The 22,975-nt window shown below is 42.6% G+C and overlaps 2 protein-coding genes across 2 annotated transcripts; both read left to right on the forward strand.

Moving 5' to 3' along the window:
* The first annotated feature begins 8,931 nt into the window (after positions 1-8,931).
* On the forward strand, positions 8,932-17,494 carry LOC127028178 (uncharacterized). The gene is made up of 2 exons (XM_050913942.1): positions 8,932-9,336; positions 14,398-17,494. The coding sequence occupies exon 2, from the start codon at positions 14,508-14,510 to the stop codon at positions 16,410-16,412; it is 1,905 nt and encodes a 634-aa protein (XP_050769899.1). The 5' UTR covers positions 8,932-9,336; positions 14,398-14,507; the 3' UTR covers positions 16,413-17,494.
* LOC127028179 (uncharacterized) lies at positions 9,330-11,318 on the forward strand. Its single transcript, XM_050913943.1, has one exon. The coding sequence runs from the start codon at positions 9,732-9,734 to the stop codon at positions 11,316-11,318; it is 1,587 nt and encodes a 528-aa protein (XP_050769900.1). The 5' UTR covers positions 9,330-9,731.
* Positions 17,495-22,975: the final 5,481 nt, after the last annotated feature.

Below are 22,975 nucleotides of genomic sequence, written 5' to 3' on the forward strand. Positions count from 1 at the left end.
TGGGCAGCAGACAGATGTAGGCATGACCACAACTCTGAACAGCTACTCAAGCTCATAGACCAGAAGGAAGTAAAAGTCATTGCTCACCTTTTGGCCACCTGGCTGGCTTTCAGGCTAGAAGCCTAAACTGCCTGATAGAGGAAGACAAATATTTCTGCTTATCATTCATCCATAGGCTTGAATGCTACGTGGCTAACCACTTTCTTATTGATGATCACCTTGTGAGTTTGGCAAAAGCTAGTGCTTCATCTAAAAAAACAACAAACAACAAAACAAAACCAAAAAAACCCACAATGCAAATCAAACAAACCCAATAACAACAACAAAACCCAAAAGACTAAAAACCAAAATTACTGCTAACATCACCTCTGGAGAGGCTGGGACTGAAAATTAACTCTGAAGTACATGGACATATAATACTTTTTGATATCCAAGAAGATTTAACTATAAAAGTTGACTGGGATTAAGAGTTATCTATGTTTCACTGACAAAATATGTATCATTGACTTTTGGAAAATTCTGGTATTTGAATTTCTGATCTTTAGCCCATGACAGAATTTTTCCTTTAGTGCTTCTTCACTGAAAAGAGTAATGCATTTTAGGCTTCTTTCTAAATAAAAAACATTCTGCAAGTGTTTTTAAACATGCACTGGCTATGGACCTGTAAGCTAAAGAAAGACGATTTTTCCACAGTATTATTAATATTTGAATTACACCACTCCCCAAAGCCACTTCATGCTTCCGATGCCTTTAAGGCTAAGACTGTTTAATCTTATTTTGGCAATGGGTCAACTATGACTTTACAGCATGAGGCTGACCTACTGAAACAAAGGGGACCAGGTAAAACAAGTAGATCTCTCTCCTCCTCTTCTGAGCTATGTAGCTTTATTTTTTCAGTCTTTTTTCTCCAACTACAACCACCTTTTTGAAGGATGTCCTGATCTATCACAATTCAATATAAAAGTGTTATCAGAAGACCAATACATTGTTTAAAACCACGTGACTTTATAGATTGGTCCCATCCACAGTTTATTAGGATGTCAGGCTCCAGAAATCTTTGACATTGCTCAAGACTGCAAGAAAGTTATCAACTAACAGGTATCTAGAATAAGTGCCAGTTACACACCAAATAACCTTCTTATTGTTGCTGTTGTGGTATTCAGCACACAACCTCACAATTAGTTGTTTGTTATTAAATGCTGTACATGCAGATCACACTTAAGCTGCAATCAAAGGGGCTATTTCATGCCTGGGATCCCTAAGCCACACCATTTTACAACTCTCTAAACTCCTGTTTTAAAAGCAGAGGGGAGGTGTAAATCAAAGGGTATTTACTGGGCTTTAACCCATAGAACTGTAGCGACAAGCTGTTATAAGTCAGCTCTGTATGGGCTAACACATTTATATCTAGTAATACTCTTCTACAGATCCTACAGTTTCAGATCCAGCATTCATTCATACAGTGTCTTCAAAGCCAGCAAAGTTCCCTTGCTTTTGTAGGTTTGATTTAAAGTGGGTGGGATCAAAAAAATGATCGCCATTTTAGGAGACAATTACACTTAAAAAAACCACAGAAATAAATCACAAACTCATACTTAATAAAGTATCTGACATAATCTTTTTTCCACGTGGCAGAATCAGGTTAAACAGCGAAGCAGGATGACAGCTTGACGTGAGAACAAATACTTCTGCTAATAATAGTAATTTGTTTTGTGATCTTGTAATTCTTATGCAACCAGCAGTTAATTACTATCCTAAATCCACTCTTTTTGGGACGCTTGGCATAGTATCTCCACATCCAATGATTTTTCAGACTCGCTTCAGAACAAGTACTTATCCCATTACCTAATCATTACATTTCTTCATGTTTTTTACATCATAAGACAACTGCCCTTGATAATACACACACATATATATATATATGCAAAAGTTATGTAGAGAAGTGATGGAATCGCCAATAAATCACCTATACTCCACCCTTTATTGGTCCTGGCTTAGCAGGATCACAAAACAACTACTCATTAGCATGAATTATGGACAGTTTTAACTACAGAGACGGACATTTTAGAATCAAAGGGAAAAAACCAAAAAAGTCCTTTCATTTTTTACGGAAGGATGATCACAGTGATTAGGGATGGCAGACACCCTGTATTCCTCCTCACTCCCAGCCTTCTGCACCAGCTCTTCCCAGCTTGCACCAGCTCGCTCCTTCTGTGAGGAGTAAAACTCTTGCCCCAAGAACCCTCTGAAAGAGGTCCAAGCTGGACACAGAGATGCTCAAAGTAACACCCAGGGACCAATTTTCTAGTATTTATTGCCACAATAGGGCAAGCATGGGGGAATTCTCCATGCCATCTTCTGAGGACTGCATTGAAAAGACAGAGTTTAATGGGAGCAGGAGATAGGAATAAGGAAAAGGCATTATGTTGACATAAGAGTAATAAGATGTCTTGGTATGTTTCTGACACTTAGGCACGTTTTTCTTCTATTTTAAAAATTTGGTATTCACTACTCAGCTCTGAAAATGCGATATATTAAGATCCAACTGCTTTTACTATTTGTTTGACTGCTTTCGTTTTTAAAATTATACTAATCCAACAGAAAGAGACTTACATAATGCTATCAGATTAGCCCATGAAAGAAACTGCAACTCAACCATAGAGCCATCTGTTTTCCCCAATAAAACAGTTACTAGCAGACTGCAGACAACCTCTGTCTTTCCTTAGAGATCTGCAGCAGGGAAGGCCAACTGAGCAGGTGATTTCCACCCCAGCAGCATCTCAGCATCAGTCAGCTCCATCAGTCACAACCACCACCCACATACTGCTGCCTGTCATCAAGGGCATCTGAGCTGCTTCTGCTAATAAGGTTAACTCTCATAAAACTCTCCAGTGCGGCAGCAGTACCTAAGTAAGTCTCTTCCAAAGGAAACGAAGACTTCTCCACAAACTGTGAAGGGTTATAGCTACATTAAGTCCCTCTCCACCTTCTAAATCAAGCAAAACAACATTTTCATTTCAGCTGCAATGCCAAATTGCAGGCGACCTCTTTCCCCCCTTTCCTCTCCCTTTTCATGGTCTTGCAAAAGACGGTAAACTTTATGAGGCACTTGAAAGCCTCTTTCGTGTGTATAATGCTTACAGTACCACAGCTGAGAGTCACTAGCACAAAGTGTTACACTTAGCCTATTGAGGAGATAAGCTATTATCAGCATTAGCAGGGTGGGGTAAGCCATGCTTAACAGGTTAATAGAGCACTCCAAGCAGATGCAACTGGGAAGCAGTAGTGTTTCATGCGTACCATGCTCCAAAGACAACCTGTTCCATGGAATAGCAGCTTTAGTGCTAGCTATCAGTGTTACACCTGCGAGGAAAAATCTTCATTGATCTTGACAGATAAAGAAACTGGGATACTCTAAAACAAGATATCTTGCCAGGCAGAGTTTCTCTAAGTGTGCATGCACACCTTTTCCCCGCAGAGGGCATGTTAGGGAACATAAGGGCCCTTTCCCCAAATCACGTTTTTAATTTTGCAGCCAACCAAAGAGTACAGGCAGATAGGGAATGAATGCACGACCGACTGATAAGCTCTTACCATATATGTTTAGGCTCTGAAAGTCGGAAATACTTGTAACAGTGCTCACAATTTTTGCACTCCTTCCCTTGCCCTGCAATGTTTAATTCTCTAGCACAGACGCTGAGAGAATGCCAAAAGTATTATTTAGCTGCAAGCCCTCCAAGTACTGGAGAGCTTTGAAAAGAAATGGCAAACAACATGAAGATGAGAATGATGCAGGACAGCTGTATCTGAAGGATACATGGATCCTGGATAGACTATTAGGCTATTTATCCCCCCCCCCCCAACAGCTCTGGCAAAACAGTTTTCAACGTAAGTAACAAGTTTACGCTTCAAGGGCTGACACAGACACACATCTCTCAGTTGACAGTGGAGCTGTCTGCTTTGTGTCCATGGCAGAGAAACACATTTTCACAGTCCACAGTGAGTCTAAGTGGCAGCACCCAGAGTACTTGATGACTCTGTAACATGAAGGAATAACACCTAATTACTTGGTAGGAGAAAGAGCCACAAGCACCTGAAGCCTATCAATCACCGTAAACATGTTTCAGCTGCACATAAAGACTTGTTATAGGAAAGCGCACACTGGCCATAGCACAATAGAAAGAGTAACTTTGGGAGACACACAGAAAAAGCAGTACTAAAGAAAAGAGGTGAAAGAGGAGTTAAACATGATACAGCATTTAAGCTAAAGAGAAAATACTCCTCAAATGATGTATGAATGATTAAGCAGCAGAGTAAGCCAGCTGAAATCTAATGGTGCACCACAGAGATGATTGTTAGGACTGGTCTTTTCCAACTACTACTAACATAGAAAAGCAAATACAAGGACTTAATTAAACTTGACCACGAAACTATAAATAGTAGAATGCTGCAAGTACAAAGGCAGAAGAGTAACACACATTATACAATTGTGCAGTACATTTCCAACATGTACAGAGTTTAAATGAAGTTGTAATTTATACCTATCAGTAAAATGCATGCTGATACACTTTCCTTAGAAATATTTTTGAAAAGTAGCAAAGCCAAAAAGAGCAAGGACAGTAAGGAAGGGGAAGCAGAGGGGAAAATCAGACAGACTTATAAAGCAAAGACAAACAAATGTACTGACAGCTGGTATTTCCTAACTTCCAAGTTCCTTGTTATGCATACTTGTTTACACACTTATGAACTCCATGTCTCTTAAATTCCCTTTCCTAATTTCTGACTTAGAGTATCTTTTGATATCAAATTACCAAGTTTCAGAAGTAGCCTGATCCCAATATAGTTACTCAATGTATGTGATGATAAAATAGTTTGATTATCTTTCAGTATGAATATATCAAATATTTCATTTAAAGTTATTTTACCAAAACATCCAAAGTATAGAGGAATTCTTCCCTTATGTAATATTTTAAGCAAAAAAACCCCAAACAACTTTCAAAATAAACTGTATTATTACTCTATGAAATACTTTCAGTTAGACAAAACATTGCATTGTCAGATACCATTTTTTGTCTGTATAAATCAACTGAAACCTCTGCTGTACTATCCATTCAAATACAGTTCGAACTGTGTAACTGTAAACTTGTTAATGAAATTAATAGAAAGAGAAACACTGATAGTATCTATAACAGATGGTATCACAAGATGAAGCAGTCAGAATTTGAGGTTTCAAATACTGTAAGAAGCAGGTGGGCTAAGTTAACTTTTTAAGCATAACCGTAGACTAAACTACCTACCATAACTTTGTATAACTGAAGTCAGGTTGCAGGATGGACCAGAAAGCGAAGAATCACAAAAGTAGGGAATTTGTCCAATCTATTCTTTTCTCCAGCATTTTATAAGCTCATGCCTCATATTTTTGTGGTTTGGTTATTTTAAAAGCAACTCATTGTGCATTTCAGCTATGTATTTATCTCCTGCAGAAATCCTCTTGTGCTGTCAGCCTCAGCACATTATGCTGATGAAACTGGAGGTCTCTGTTGCTCTGCTGCTTTCTGCAGTTCCATTAGGCTGCTAACGGACTTCTCTAGATGTTTACTAAGCTTACAGAAAAGTGATTTTTCAGTCTCTTCATTGTTTTCTTAGAAACCCAGAGGAGCCACTAGTCCTAAGGGAGGACGTAACAGCACGATAAAGTAGTTTATCTATGACAGAGCAAAAGAAAGATATCACATTGTTTACTGTTTATTATTATTTCTTACATGCTTTATATTGCTCTGAGTCATGTATGAAAAATTTTAGAGGAATAATTACATGGGATGATGGACTAAAAAAAAGAGAGAGAGAGATGGAAATACAGTAGACTGCTTCTTTGTCTGTGTACCTGTATGCAAGTGTATCCAGTACTGAACGGAAGACCATGCTACAAAGTGTCTTCATGATACCAGTTAATCATAGTATTACATCACTTTCTGGGTGTTGTGGTTTAACCCTAGCCAACAGCTAAGCCCCATGCAGCCGATTCCTCACTCCCGCCCCCCGCTCCCACTGGGATGGAGAGGAGAATCAGGAAAGAAGGTAAAACTCGTGGGTTGAGGTAAGAATGGTTTAGTAACTAAAGTAAAATATAATACTAACAATAATAATAATGAAATATAATAATAATAGTAATGAAAAGGAATATAACAAAAAAAGAATAGGGAAAAAAAGGTGTGGGGGGGGGGAAGTGACGTGCAATGCAATTGCTCACCACCCGCTGACCAATGCCCAAGCAGCGATCCACCCCTCCCAGCCAACTCCTCCCTGTTTATATACTGAGCATGACGTTCTATGGTATGGAATACCTCTTTGGCCAGTTTAGGTCATCTGTCCTGGCTATGCTCCCTCCCAGCTTCTTGTACACCTGCTTGCTGGCAGAGCATGGGAAACTGAAAAAAATCCTTAAGTGCTACTTCGCAACAACTAAAACACCAGCGTGTCATCAACATTATTCTCACACTAAATCCAAACCACAGCACTGCACCAGCTACTAAGAAGAAAATTAACCCTGACCCAGCCAAAACCAGGACACTGGGCCACACATTTAAAAAGTCAAGTGATCAAGGGTGTGACTGGCATTGCCAAGGCTCATTATACAGACTGTTATCCATGTACGGATTCAGTCAAGATGACATCTCACTGAACACAGCTCCCCAAAACAGTAATTACTGTTAAGCACGAGCAGATTAATTAGATGGCTCTGGCTGGCTCAGAGATAAGGGGATGAAGAAAGAGAGCTAGATTTGAAACATTTTTAGTGTATTGTACCCGCATGTTCAAAGTAAGACCAAGCACACCCGTACACCTTCCCATGGCCCTTCCCCAATACCCTCACCCAAAGGAAAAGGGCTGATCTGCTTGGGATTTTCTCATTCTAGTCAGAGCACTATGACAAAGTTTTTCTAACACAGTTAATGCCAAACAAGTTAAAACTGTTGGAGTGTGCATGCATGCACCCACCTGTGCATACATTTGCTGAGCTGAAAAGCACTCATTAACTAGTACAGTCCACCACACAGATGATGGAAAGTAGATCCTACATATCAGCAATTTGACAATAGACTTCAACTGCAGATGACTAAAGAACTGTTCACATTTAGAAACAAGAAGTTTAGAAAAAATGTAATCTCATGATGATTAGGCTTAATTTTGTGAAGTGGAAGAAAGGACGAGTTAAAAAAAAATCCAGCTCTTTCCCTCCTGTTTACATGCAATACATGTAAATGCTTTCACCCACTCTGTGTACATATAAATGTCAGTATCTCTCTATACATCACAAGAGCATTGTAAGAACAGGATACAAAAATAAAATATGACTGCATGATACTTTGTTTATTTTATACACACTATACTGTGGAGTGAATGGATAGATATTTGATATATTCTGTCTTTGTAAGCAGTAACTGAGTTACTGTCCTTGAAAAGGGTTTTAATTAGAAACACAGCACCTTGAAAAAGAAATTAAGAGTCAAAAAGCCTGCAACATTTGCATCCTGCTGATGTACTTTGCCTGAAGGCTAATGCATAGCCCTTGCCAAGTATGGCTGCTATGTAACCAAATGAGAGTGCAGTCCTCTCTTTTATCCGAGGAGAGTGCCTTCACATTTTTTCCCTTTAAGGAAGGCTTTGTTTCAAGTCAGGGCTCTAAACTGAACAGGATTTCAGCATGCAAAATGTGTTCTGGCTGGGTAACACCAGATCTCCCCATGAAGCTGCAAATATATCTGTTCTACGTGATTCCCGAGCATTGGCATATGACCTCGGAGTGGGGAGAAGAGTGGAAGGAATTACAAAAAGCAAAGTTAGAGATGCTTTATTGTGTGATTCAGTGTGAAAACAGTTAGGAAAACACTTGAAAAAAATAGCAGCATAGGTTCTGTTTCAAACAGAGGCCATTTGTATTTTCCTTATGTAGTCCACCTCCTTGATATTTAATTAGATGTGACTGAACTGGGGTTTACTTCACCACTTTAAAGGGATGTTCAGATAAGTACTTGAGTCGTGATGCATCACACATTACAGTATAGGAAAAAGAAAATGGTGTTCAAGAACATTTTAATTACCCAAAATAAAGGCAAAGATACTAAATTATAACTAAGCATTGAAACAGAAACAAGTGTAGCACATTTAATATAAACAAATCACATGACGAACATCACCTCTGAAGACTTTATCTGCATTGAATACAAATCTGTCTCTACTCAAAGATACCATTGGTCTTAGTTCAAAATAATGAGGAAGAAGAATACAGGCATTACAGCGAAGAACGGAAAGCTCTGCACAAACCAAGTAAGAGTCTTTTGTATATGTAATACTTCAACAAATACGTATTATCTAAACTGAACTGCCGCACAAAGCATGTAATTGTGAAACACAGTCAAGGCTTACCAAGACATTTCGTCATTGTTTAAAAATATTAAGCAACAAAGTTTACCTAGGACTTTAAATAAGAGTTAACATCCATAAACTCAAATTGGCAGATAATGACTCAATAGTGTAACAGAGATTTCAGCAAGTCCTTCAAAACCCACCTGCTCAGAAGAAAATGCTTTGCAAGAAAGATGCATCTTAAAGCCTCTGCACAGTCCTTAAGCTTAACCTCGGAAGCTGCCTAACTTGTGTGTTTCTATATACTACATTACTTAAGTCTTAAATTCAGCTTAACATTTTTATTGATTTTTCATCTTTTTTAAGGGAAAGAAAAATTTCCTATCACTCAGTTTCCCTCAATTTAGATAACTAAAATGAATTTAAGTTCTATTTTCCCAGGTTGTCTTCAAATTTCTTATGGCATTAAAAATAACCCTTATAATTTTCTTTTTCATAGCTAATAAAAGAGGGATTTATACAATTCAGATGCAAAATAAGTGAAAAACACCCACACATGTGTGAAGGACTGGAAGCTGTCAATGTCTCAAACATTGTAGATAAGTAAAACCCTGAGTTTCAAACAGTGTCGGGAAGATAAGTAAATCGCTTGCAAGTGTTGAGACATTCTTTGGTTATCTAAAGAATGTGGAGGCCCGCTTGCAGATGTTAAGTATCTAAAGACATGTGGGGGTAGGAGTAGCCAGGACTTCGGCCTTCATCCCAGCAACCCCCAGGAAGCAGATTACAACCACCTAGCAACTGCCAGCACCGGACCAGCCGACATGGAGGCAGGGACTAGAGACTGTATAAAAAAGGGAACCCTTCTCCACTTTGGCGCGCGCCCATCACCGGAGGATTGCCACGCTCGTCGCCGACATCGCGGGAAGATTGCCACGCTCGTCGCCGACATCGCGGGATCCAAGGGTGGTGACTATCTCTTTTCTTCCCCCCCCCTCTTTCTTTTCTTTTTTCCTTATTCCTCTCTTTTCTCTCTTCTTGTGAACGTTTTGCTGCAACCCACGCTGCCCACCGTTATGCCTTCCGCAGTTTGGATTGTTCGAATAAAGCGTTCAAAGTGATCGTTTGGTGTCGTTTCACCTTAATTTAGCCCGGGGGAATCCCAGAACCTCTACGGCCCTCTGGTCTGTCCGGTCCGGGTCGTAACAAATTTGGCGTAGTCGGCAGGATTCCCTCATTGGTGCTAAAGCGATCACTGGGACTAGGCTTTTACCAAAGCCCCTCTCTGAGAGGAGTCATACACCAGGGGAGACAGTCCTCTGAGGACTAGTACGGGATCTGGTCCCTATAATTGTACACTCATAATGGCCTCCCTGGGAGGACCGATTGTAGATTGTACCCCTCTCCTGGAGAGGTTAGAGGGCTATAGCGCCCGACCTTCTCTCTCTGGTATGACTTGGGCCCACAATAATTGGCACGATCCACAAGCGGTAGCCGACAGAATTTCCACCTTGGCTAAAGAACGAAAACTGAAACTAGGAAAGGGGAAGGCAGTAGTTTGTGCGGTTTTAGGAGCAGCTCTGGTGGCAGCACAACGGAATAAACACATGGCCCAACACGTGGAAGGGGAGACAATAAAATCCCTTCAAGATCTGGTGGGGGCTCTGCAGGAGCAATTAGGAAATGAGACAAAACATCTCTCTGATCAGCTTACCGCCGAGCGGGTGACTAACCAACGGCTACACACCGCTTTGACGGAAGCTTTGGAGCGGGAGCGAATATTGCGGGAACAATTAGATGAAATCCGCTCCCCAATTGTTGTAGAAAATTCGGATGCCGATTCTGACGAGGGGAAAAATCCAAAATCGTTATACCCTCTTAAAGACCTAGACCGTATAAAAGAAATATTTTCCCTCGGGGAGGGAGTTGTAATGCGACCTTTGATTAAAACTGAGACTGTGGATGGTGGTCAAGGAGGACCCCAACAAGTTACCACTCGTATCATTCCCTATTCTCCCACTGATTTGGGTAAAATTCAGGAGAAATATTCCCGGGGCCCCCGAGAAACTGAAACTGAGTATGTGTGGAGAGTGTCTCTTACCGGGGGTGACCGTATCTTGCTGAGTGAGGACGAGGCGAGAGGATATTGGGGTCCGGGAGTTTTTCTAACCACAAATGACAATAGAGAACCCTGGTCCCTGACCCAAAGAGTGGCATACTGGGCGGGTGGATTGGATCCCATGGAAAGGGGAGACCCCTTCTCGATTAAAACGCCTACGGCGGGGCACATTTTAGAGAGTGTACAGAAAACTGCGTGCCTCCAGTTGATGCATGACCGGTTATTGGTTCCGCAACAGCCCTCTCCCATGCAATATGTGGCAGACCCCGACAGGTTGCATCCCCTTATAAGAGGATTACCTGATGCTTTGAAATTATATGCGGTGCAACTACAAGATCGGTTGAGGGCGCCTCGACCCCAGAGAAGGGGAGCCCCCCCGGAGACGACATGGGGAGAGGTGGCACAAGAATTGATTAATTACGGGAGACGGATGGGATTTACCGGCCAGGGAGAGACAAAATCCAAGGCGGACCTTAGGAGGGTGGAAGGCAATGGGCGAATAAAAGCTGCACCCCCGAAGCCGACGCGGCCCCCTGATAGTAAAAGATATGTCTTATGGACAGAAGGCATCTCAAAGGGGATTCCCAGGGAGGTGATGGATGGGTTACCCACCCCCAATCTGGAAAGTTTGGTGAAAAGCTGGGACAAAATAAAGGAATCCCCATCTCCCTCAAACCCCAAGGATTTTGTCCTCCCATCCCGGGAACCTGAAACAATAATCCCATCCGCCCCCCGGGAGACTGCATTGATCGATCTGAGCGTCCCGGAGTCGGGAAACCCCCTCCGCCGTCCCCAGTCGGTGAGCCGGGGGATGGCCGGTGGATCTATTTAAGGAGGCTCACAGAAAACGACAAAGGGGACTTGTTAATTACCTTTCCCCTGGGTCCCTTTAAAACTCCAGTCACCTTTTTAGTAGATACCGGAGCCCAGATGTCGGCTCTCCGGGAGGACGTGGCTAACCGCTACGGGATAGTGGCGGATAAAAAGCGAATTTGGGTTACTGATGTGTTTGGAAATTCCAGACCCCAACCGACTGCTCGAGTAAAATGCTGGTTGCCTGGGGACGAATCCCCGATAGAGGTTTTGATGATATTGGGGAAATTGCCGACGAATATCTTGGGACTTGATTTGCTCCGAGGGCGTGCTTGGGTGGACTCGAAGGGAAAAGAGTGGGTGTTTGGTTTACCGACAGTCACGGTGCGACTGTTACAATCCGCGCCGGAATTACCCCCGTCTAAGGTTGTGAATGTTAAACCCTATCCTCTCCCTCTAGGAGCTAGAGAAGGGATTGCTCCTGTGATTTCAGACCTGAAAGAAAAGGGAATAATTATCCCTGTACATTCCCCCTATAATTCTCCCGTTTGGCCTGTCCGCAAGCCAGACGGCAGATGGCGGCTAACAGTCGATTATCGGCACCTAAACGCCAATACAGGCCCCTTAACCGCCGCGGTGCCAAACATAGCAGAACTGATCGCAACCATCCAGGAACAAGCACACCCGATTTTGGCAACCATTGATGTAAAAGATATGTTCTTTATGGTTCCCCTGCAGGACTCAGACAGAGAGCGTTTTGCTTTCACATGGGAAGGTGTACAATACACATTCACTCGTCTTCCCCAGGGCTATTGTCATTCACCGACTATTGCCCATTATGCTTTAGCACAGGAACTTGCCCAAATTACCCCCAGGGAAGGAGTCAAAATATATCAGTATATTGATGATGTGCTAATCGGTGGCCCTGATGTTTCCGTGGTAGGACGGACTCAGGAAGACATAATTACCCATTTGGAAAATTTAGGACTCCAGATTCCAACAGGGAAAATACAACTCCCGTCCCCTGAAGTGAAATTTCTAGGCATCTGGTGGAGGGGAGGAACAGTGTGCATTCCCTCAGAGACCTTAACTACCCTCCAGCAAGTGAAAGCGCCTGGTAACAAAAGGGAGCTTCAACACGCTTTAGGCCTACTGGTATTCTGGAGAAAACATATTCCGGACTTTTCTATTATAGCTCGACCTTTATATGACCTGACGAGGAAAAGGACCTCTTGGGAGTGGACCCCTGTCCATGAGGAAGCCTTAAAACTATTGATCTTTGAGGCTGGGGTATACCAGGCTTTAGGGCCAATACACCCGACTGATCCACTCCATATTGAGTGGGGCTTTGCCATCCACGGCCTATCAATACACATGTGGCAGCGTGGACCTGAAGGACCAACTCGCCCTGTCGGGTTCTACTCGAGAAGCTTCAAAGATGCTGAAAAACGATATTCAATTTGGGAGAAGGGTCTTTTTGTAGTTAATCTAGCCCTACAGGAGGCTGAAAAAATCACAAAGCAACAACCGATTATTTTGAGAGGGCCCTTTAAGGTCCTGAAGCCAGTGCTGGCTGGGACCCCACCCCCGGCGGGGGTTGCACAGCGAGAAACAGTCAGGAAATGGTATGCGCAATTAGATCACTATTGTCATGCACGAAGGGTAGAAGAAGGGGCACTTAAGGTACTCCAAATACAGGAGCCACCTGATAGCCAATCCAACCAGGATACCCCTCCTTCCCTTATAAAACCAGCTCCTCCATTTGAACCTCATTTGAAAAATGTGTGGTTTACTGATGCGTCCTCAAAAAGGGAGGGAAAGGTGTGGAAATATCGGGCAGTAGCCTTACATGTTGATTCGGGGGAGCGGATTATAACGGAAGGGGAGGGAAGTGCTCAGGTGGGGGAGTTGGTGGCAGTGTGGAGTGTGATTAAAAGAGAAGCTGAGAACAAAGAATCGACTTTTATTTACACAGATTCATATGCTGTATTCAAAGGATGTACCGAGTGGCTCCCCTTCTGGGAACAGAATCAATGGGAAGTTAATCGCATACCCGTGTGGCAGAGGGAAAAGTGGGAGGAAATATTAGAGGTTGCTAAACAGGGGACTTTCTTAGTGGGATGGGTAGCCGCACACCAGAGGGGGGATCACCCAGCCCATATTTGGAACAATCAGGTAGATTCGCTGACACGTTTAGCTCCAATGGCAGTGGAAGCCGAAGAAAAAGAGTGGGAGCGCCTGCTGGAGTGGTTACACGTGAGACGCGGTCATTCAGGAGTTAAAGATCTTTTCAGGGAGGCTGGTAGCAGAGGCTGGCCAGTAACTCGGGAACTGTGTAACACGATCACTTCTGCTTGCAGTCAGTGCCGCACCCGATTAGAGCGGCATCCCTTGCAAGGACCCCCTCTCCACTTACGGGACGGAAAGGGTCTCTGGGAAACTTGGCAAGTAGATTACATAGGTCCTTTCAAAAAATCAGAGGGAAAACAGTATATTTTGGTTGGGGTAGAAGTCGTCTCCGGCCTTGTTCAAGCCGAAGCAGTGGCACGAGCTACCGGGGAAAATACGGTAAAAGTGTTAAAGCGATGGTTCAGTTACCTACCCAAACCTAAATCTATCCAATCTGACAATGGCAGCCACTTTACTGCCGGGGTGGTTCAAGAATGGGCAAAGGATGAAGGAGTTCAATGGACATTTCATACCCCTTACTATCCCCAGGCTAACGGGATAGTAGAAAGAACGAATGGGTTATTAAAACATGCTCTCAAGTTGCACAGTGCTGGGTGGCCTGCACGGCTCCCGGACGCTGTGGCAAAGGTTAATAACAGGTGGGGAAAGAACGGATGTCCCAAACTCACTGCTTTCTGTCCGAAACCCCCCTCTTCACTGCCGGGAAAAAGGGAAGATGAAGACCCAGAAAAACCCCTCCATTATCCGGGACAGCCAGTTTTGGCTGATCTGCCAACTATAGGGGAAGTACCCCTCACTCTAAAAACCCCACTGAATCTTTACACATGGGTGGCTACTGACGCCCACGGGAAAGACCATCGCATTCACACCCGATGGATAATCCCGTCTTTCTAATATATGTATTACAGGTTGACAGAAGCCCATCGTGGGACTTAGGGTTTCAGTTGTTCAGCGGGTCATTCTTTGCATTGTTTGCCTGATCCTGTTAGGCCCGTTGCTGTTCTTTATTAGGGAATAGATGGTGTGGGGAAAGTTTATATTCTTACTTTGTGAATGTATAATCTTGTCTCAATCAACGGGGAATCTGAATAACCAACCCAACCTGGCATGGGAATTGATTACTGGTTTCGTCCGAATCTGGAATCGGACAGACCAAGGGTTTTGCGTGGACCTCCCTACGTCCGCGTCAGAGGGTCTCAAATTTGCCGTTATTTGGTTAAATCTCTCACGAGTGTTAAATTCAAAATTAGAAATGTTAAACCAAAAGTGTATTCAGAATACTCTCTGGAAGGAACAATGTTTGTGGGGGATTGACTACGCACCTTCTCTGGGGTGGGAAGCTGACTACATACCCTCTCCGGTAGCCTATAAGTTTCCAGTTAACACGACCTGGAGGGATATGTGGAAGGCTACATGCTGGAAGCAACAGCTCTGCATAGGAACTATGAGTGCTACCCTTGCAGCCCGAGAGGGTTGGACAGCATGTCCCCAGGAAGTGCAACTCCCTTGCATGTCTGTACTGAATTCGAAGTGGTGTCCCCGGGAGGAGGAGATCCCTTGTAATCTGGTACGTTGGTGGGACCCTCCCCCTCACGGTGAACCCCTACAACATGAATATAATGTTCCGCTATCCCCAGGTTGGTGTATTCAAATTCCTCGCAGATGGGGTAGCTATGCCCACCAGAATCGTTCTCGCTATGAATACGCTTGGTCCCTTAAGCATGCTTTACGTGATCCAGACAATATAATTGATGTACGGGAAATAGATCCCCTACCCTATAAGAACACCCCCTTAATGACCTGTTCACGGACCATTGATTGTAAATCGTTAACATGGGACCCTATAGAAACATGGTATGTCTCAGAATTGCGAACTTTCATTCGGGATATGTGTACTTGCTGGGGTTTTCCGGTACCAGGATTTAAACGTAGAGACCCCAGGTGTAAAGGGCCCATTACCAGTCGAAAAACTGCATTAAAATGTGGAGTCACACTTACCCACGAAACCAAGTGGAACCTTGTGTGGAAAGGAGGAATCGGAGTAACTAAATCCTATGACCCATTAACGTGCTCCACTATGAGATATCCATCCCCTCAGGGCACCTTTTGGGCATGTTCGAATGGGAAAATGTACTCACACCTGCATGTACATGAAATGGCAGGTTTACGCTGTACCATCGGCGTTCCAACAATGTGCCCTTCTAAAGTGTTCAATTTCTCAGTGCCCCATCATAACAGAAGGCGCCGGGAAAGTGATGGACCCAAGACGCGACCTGAGTGGGCAGTGCATGGAGTTCAGGTGCCTGATTATTACACCTGGGGCATGACAACATCTCTGATGTTGGAGAATATATTTACCCCATATGTGACGCTTAAAAGGCACCAATTCGTTTTAGAAAATCTGACCTGGCAAGTACACGTCCTAAGCAATTGGACCCGTTATGCTTTCGGGGAAACAAATTTACAGGTTCAACAAGTGTCTAAAATGGCTTTGCAAAACAGATTAGCTTTAGATATGTTATTGTTAAAGGAGCAAGGTGTATGTGGAATGTTAAATCTCACCGATGGAGAATGCTGTCTCACCATACACAATGCAACTACCACCATAGAAGAAGCGCGAGAGAAGATGAGAGAGGTAACAGAGAAAACCGGAGAACTTTTTCAAGCGATGCAGCCCAAGGATCGGTTTAACGGCTGGGATCCGAAAACTTGGCTCACCTCTCTTGCAGGCTCACTGGGACTTACAGGTTGGGGAAAATGGCTTGTAAACATTGGTCTCATGATACTGTGTGGATTTTTATTTTTGATAATGGGCCTTGCAATAGGCAGATGTATGATCTCTCGCTTGCTATCCCCCATTACATCTATTCGTCAAGTACGGATCACAACGGTCGAAGAAGACCTTAGGGAAAGTAACTTTTGAATATTGTTATAATGTTAGGGCTGTGGGTTCCTGTTTCACCTATTCTTGTTACTCTTACTTTGTGTTTCCTCTTTTCTGCTGTCTGTAAAGTCGCCACCCTGGATGAGGATTGTATGGACAATGTTTGAGCCACGGGGTGGTGTGAAGGACTGGAAGCTGTCAATGTCTCAAACATTGTAGATAAGTAAAACCCTGAGTTTCAAACAGTGTCGGGAAGATAAGTAAATCGCTTGCAAGTGTTGAGACATTCTTTGGTTATCTAAAGAATGTGGAGGCCCGCTTGCAGATGTTAAGTATCTAAAGACATGTGGGGGTAGGAGTAGCCAGGACTTCGGCCTTCATCCCAGCAACCCCCAGGAAGCAGATTACAACCACCTAGCAACTGCCAGCACCGGACCAGCCGACATGGAGGCAGGGACTAGAGACTGTATAAAAAAGGGAACCCTTCTCCACTTTGGCGCGCGCCCATCACCGGAGGATTGCCACGCTCGTCGCCGACATCGCGGGAAGATTGCCACGCTCGTCGCCGACATCGCGGGATCCAAGGGTGGTGACTATCTCTTTTCTTCCCCCCCCCTCTTTCTTTTCTTTTTTTCCTTATTCCTCTCTTTTCTCTCTTCTTGTGAACGTTTTGCTGCAACCCACGCTGCCCACCGTTATGCCTTCCGCAGTTTGGATTGTTCGAATAAAGCGTTCAAAGTGATCGTTTGGTGTCGTTTCACCTTAATTTAGCCCGGGGGAATCCCAGAACCTCTACGGCCCTCTGGTCTGTCCGGTCCGGGTCGTAACAACATGAAATCATTACTTTATGATGGAGACATGACACAGAACAACTTCATATAAAATGTTATGTAAATGTGTAAGACTTAATACTGATGGATACTTTAGAAGACTTAAGCATTCACACAGAAGTCTTCAAACTATTTCTCTGGGTAGTATTTCTCTTTTCAGCACCGATACGACAGAATCATTTTGGGAAGCACTTGAAGATTCCTGGAAATAGCTCCCATCTGTTAAACGTAATACTGCGTCTGCTTTCCAGTGAAGACCTTTGAATAAAACGTTTTATTGCTTTAAACATACAGCTGCAACCGTCTCATGAGTTTACTCCACCTCCTGATTAGAAATAATGGCAGGGGCAACAAAACTGACAAGTCCAAGATTTAAGAGAGTTTGGAGCATAGCACCTCCTACTATTCACCCTCCTTTCCTTTCTTCCACCCCAATCATGAACTGATTTCCTGGTTACAATACATTTGATAAACGAAGCTTGCTGTCACCAGGTGGCCCACTGTGGCAACGTGATGAGACACTGTGCAACGTGCACCACTCATTTTGCTATATTGCTAGTAGTCTTTCTTGGTCAAAGTTCTGCAATACAAATGAAATACCGCTTGTTTGCCTTTTGCGAAACACTAATTTTTTAATAAGCTGCATAGTTTCACAGGCTGTTTATGTCTGATGTTTACCATCTTCAGCCCTCTTCATCGCATTCACTGCTTTTTTAACATAATTGGAAGGTTTCCTTCTCATTATTTTCACAACTGTCAGCCCACTGTATTTATTTTCCTTGCTAAGCCCTCTTAATTCCAGCTTTTTATGATCTCCACCTTTGCCTCCAACCTCAGCAAGCTCGAGTCCACTTCTCCTACACCTCGCTAGATCTAGGCATTTAAGCCATGGTGTCCAAAACTTGGAAAAATTACAAATTCCTCCTCACTACTTCCAACTCTGCTCTCTTCTTTATTGCTTTTTCTTGTGCTTACACATTCACCTGACTCCAGTGGGATGGCCAGCTACTCAGGTCTCTTCCTGAGGCACAATTAAAGGAATGAATCAGTACTCCCCACAAAGTCTCTCCTAGGAGAGACGCCCTTCTCCAAATCGCCCTCTTGCTGCATATACTACATCCTGAGCACAACACTTGGTTTCCTTCCAACTTGCCTAGCTTACCTTTGCAATAAAATGGCGAAGCACAGCAAATAAACATACCTGGGAAAAAAACAAACCCAAAAAACCAACCCTGACAATTATGCTTCCTTTCTGGATCAAACAGAGTGCTGCACCCCAAACGTGGCATTCACACTTTCCCAGCACCTTTAACACTCAGTAGAGTTTATTTATTACATAGAGAGAAACAGTTAGTCAGAACTCATTAAGCTCTCATCTACGGATATATGAAACGAGTGGACTCATATCATATTCAAGTTCAAACACACAGTCTTAAATTCTTTACTATAATCTAAACAAAGGAATAAACAGTAAACTAAGTTAGTAATTTAAAGCTTCTACATACCTCATTAACACAAATCTACTACTTTCAGAGTTACTCTCTTTTATTTAGATAGCTGAATAACACTTGTAACAACTGTTTTAAGGAATAAATAAAAACATATATGCACAAAGTCTAAATTTAACTTAACAGCTAAGTGGGAGATGGCACATCATGTGGTTACCCATCAATCTGCAGCATTGGCAAAAGGATTAATCTACAAATCCTGCTGCATAACCACTATCAATATAAAAATGTATCTGCCCCCCCCCCCCCCCCCCCCCCGTATTCTCCCCTCCTCCCTATCTCACATGCACAAAAAAAAATTTCTGTTCCTTAGGCAATGGTATTTCAGTAGGAAATTCTTGGACATTTACCTATCTGCTTGCTTTTGGGCCCAGGCCAGTCCATTTTTAAGTACTGCCCCATTTGAAGTACAAACTGTGTGAAGTTCCTGTATTTGCCAAGATGTTTCACTTCCAAGAATTATGCTACGTATGAAGTTTCACATCTCTTTTCTAATTCCAATCCACTATTCTTCCAAAGATGTAAACATAATTTCTGCTGGTTTGCTTTAGGTTTTTTTACCTCCTTTCTCTCCCACTCCCAATTATTCTAAGTATTGGTATCAACAGCGTCATCATAACTGAACTAAATGGAATAATTATCCAAAACATAGCAAATTCATTTTTCTTTGGCTTGCTGTAAGTTAGAGCTATATGCAGTATCTAAATATTTTTAAAAAGTTACTCCAAAGACAGAAAGGGCTGGGGCATTCATATGCTCATAGTACAGATTCAATAGCTGGAGGGAGAGGAGGGAGAAGACAGTGACAAGCGTATATATTTTTTTTTAACCATTTCTACCCAAACCCACATAACTCTCTAACGTAACACATAATTCTCCAACCCCCTTCCTTTCAGGGAAAACAGAGCCTGTGACCTAGCAACTCAATCAATGTATTTTCATGTTGAAACATAAAAATGTTGAAACATGCTGAACTGACGATCGCTGCTTTTTGTTACTTTGGCACTGGTTTTGTTTAACATGGAAATATTTCATTTTAGGACTTTGTGCTACAACAATTACAGTGTACTTGTGGAAATAATGGATGAAAACCACTGATGCCAAAGCCAGCCACTTTGCTCCCTTCATTAAAAACATAGTGTTCTCTTCCTTTGGTAGGATTTGAAAGTGCTGTTGTGCAGCACTAGAGAGATGGCAAATTTGGAGCACGATTGCTGAATAATTACATGGGCTCAGGTTAGGCGTGCATTTTATTCGCATGAGTGCTCTTTGTGGAACAAGAATGAGGTTTCCAGTTAGACTTCCAGATGGAATTTGAGAAGAGGGAAAAACGTCAAATCTTTGGAGGGCTGATTGGCTAACTTTTTCAGAATCTAAAAATGAGAAATAACAGCAGATCACTGAAAATTAAAAAGCTTGTATCAAATTAATACGAGAAATAGGTGCATCAACATTTTATTAATCTCTCTAACTGTCTGAAATAAAACAGTAACACCGTCCTTTGGGATTCCACCCATTTGTGTTCCAGATTCTTAATGGTATCCGCTTCCTCTCAAAAAACATCTAATTTTCCCTGTACAGTTTTTAACATGCTTTCTGCCTATAAGCACTTACTTTGACCCATCATGAAAAAGCCAGCAATATGCATTTAGTTAAGAAGAGCATTAAAAGCTTCATTTTTCAGTGTTAGTGCTGCTATGCAGAGAATACCATAAACATTTTTTCTATACTTACAGGCAGCTGAGTTGATCATCTTTTGAAGCAGAGAAATGGATTAAGTGATTTCTAGAGATGTCATCATTTTCTAGCTTTATACTTTATATAAACCAGCTCATCATTAAAAATGCACGTTTCTCCCAACGCTCTAAATCTGTATTTTACTCAATGTAGGTAGAAAAATTACTGTGCCTTAAGAAAGATTAGGGAAGATGTACTGATAGGTCATTTGAACAAAAGGATCTCTGGAGACAGCAGCACTCTGCAACATCTAGAACTTACCGGAATCCCATGATCTGGGATTCAGACTTTCATACTTCCAATATTAATACAACCTACTTAAGGGCTAAGTTCCTTGAGTGGCAAGTGGTGCCTTATTTTCATTCTAAGTTGTAGTTGGGATGGAAGAGTAATCTACTGCATAGCTCCTAAGCTTAAACTTGCTAGAGAAAGCAACTTGCTTACGCACAGCAGGACTGGGGCTACGCTGCAAGGCAGCATGTGTGCAGGCAGCAGTCCACCCGAAGCAGCAGCTGCCTCTCGGTGATCTTCTGCGGGCACAGAATGCCTCCTCTGCTCCAGCTGCGCTTCTGCAAGCGGATGCTGTGCACAGAAACTCTCTCCTGTAACCTTTGACCTAACAACACCTCGATTTCTTACTTCAACAGTCAGTATTTTGAAGCAGTCCAAAGACCACATGCCTACTTCGATGACCTTTATGAAAGCTATGAAAACTACCACATTGAAGGAAAGGTCAGAGACTGTTGTAAGCAATGCATATACTTTCACTAATACAAGCAGTATGCTCAATGAATATCAACAGTGAGAATAAATACAACTGGAAAAAAAAAAGTTGCAAGTCCATATCAGCATTACTTGTTGTTTCCTAAAATTCAGCTTCTGTGCCAAAACAGAGAGCCTTTTTCTAGGTTTGGTTTTGACTAACAGGATGCCAGGAGATTTGTCATTCAAAACAGTTGTGTATTTATAATTACCAACGTGGCATCGGAGAAGTTTCACTTTCTACAGTAATTCAGCCAGTCTACAAAAGACTCCCACACATCAATTCCAGCTTTCAGCACTGCAGCTCTTTCTAGTCAGATGAAGAGTTAGACATCAGAATAAAAATGCACTCACATGGACATCAGCATAACAGTCACTCCAAGCTGCAATTGAAATCCTTTCTTTCCCTGTTACAGGGGCTGAGAGCAACGAAGTACACAAACTACAGGAAATATTTTAGAAATTATGGTCTTAATCAAGGGGCAGTTCTGTAGATTTTTGCACTGCAGAACTGGAAATTGTCATACATAACCTGGCCTTGCCCCCCTCCACCCTCTTGCTTTATATATTATGGATATGCAATACTACACCAGAGATAAAACAAGTGGGACAACTTGCGGACACTTGGTTAAGGGGTGAAGCGTGTCTCAACACAGCTCCAAAATAAAGGAACGATTTTTGACTTCACAAATGACTTTGTAAACAGTTTTAACATGAGTATTTTTCCAGAAAGCTGGTATTCTCCAGTTAGAGCTGGCAAACGAGAGGGTAATAGCCCTACAGAGAGCAGTATCCGAGTCCATCCCCCAGTCATGCTCTGCTCCAGAGAGTTACGAATGCGCAAGCAGGGTATTTGTGCTTCTTCCCCATTGCTACCACCAGCAGTGTGCTCCGTAGAATTCAGTTCCTCATCTTGCCTCTACTTGGGACTTCCCTGCATCCCAGCTGAAGATGGGCAGGGCCATGGAAAAAAGCAGAACCAGTCGCCCAGTGGCATTTCAGTATTTCCAATAAACTTTCTCTGCACATCACTTCCTCCTCCAGCCTTCAAAAGGTATTTTACTGCACCCTCTTTGCTGTCATGACTTCCTCAAAAATAACATAAGAAATTAACTTCCTAAAAGGGTTAACTCTTCATGTAATAGATTTCAGAGGCTTTGAGAGGAGTACTCTTGACATGTCGGAAGGGTACAAAGGGCTTTCGGTTAATTTTAACTCTGCATCAAAGCTCTCTTTGGGAAGTTTTGGTCAGACATTTCTGTATTACATAGTATTCTAATAAAAAAAAAAAAGTTGCCCATAAGTGGCAGCCTGCCTTATGGAAGATATATTTGTTCTAGTTACTACATATTATTGCACATGGAAATAAATGACAGACAATCCTGAAGTATTTCACTTCACAAGTGTCCTGGTTTCAGCTGGGATAGTCAATTTTCTTCCTAGTAGCCAGTGTAGTGCTGTGTTTTGGATTTAGGATGATGTCGTGGTTTAACCCCAGCCGGCAGCTAAGCACCACGCAGCCGCTCGCTCACTGCCCCCCCACCCCTGGGGTGGGGGAGAGAATCAGGAAAAACAACCTCGTGAGTTGAGATAAAGACAGTTTAATAGGACAGAAAGGAATGAAAACCAATGATAATGATAATAATAATATGACAATAGTAATACTAAAAGAATTAAACTATACAAAGCAAGTGGTGCACAATGCAATTGCTCACCACTCGTTGACCAATGCCCAGTTAGTTCCCGAGCTGCGATCTACCCCTCC

The sequence above is a fragment of the Gymnogyps californianus genome, unplaced genomic scaffold, assembly GCF_018139145.2.
Source record: "Gymnogyps californianus isolate 813 unplaced genomic scaffold, ASM1813914v2 HiC_scaffold_247, whole genome shotgun sequence".
Lineage (NCBI taxonomy): Eukaryota > Metazoa > Chordata > Aves > Accipitriformes > Cathartidae > Gymnogyps > Gymnogyps californianus.

Coding starts and splice junctions, on each gene's coding strand:
- LOC127028178 (XM_050913942.1), top strand. CDS start 14,508: ATGGTGTGGGGAAAGTTTATATTCTTACTTTGTGAATGTATAATCTTG.
- LOC127028179 (XM_050913943.1), top strand. CDS start 9,732: ATGGCCTCCCTGGGAGGACCGATTGTAGATTGTACCCCTCTCCTGGAG.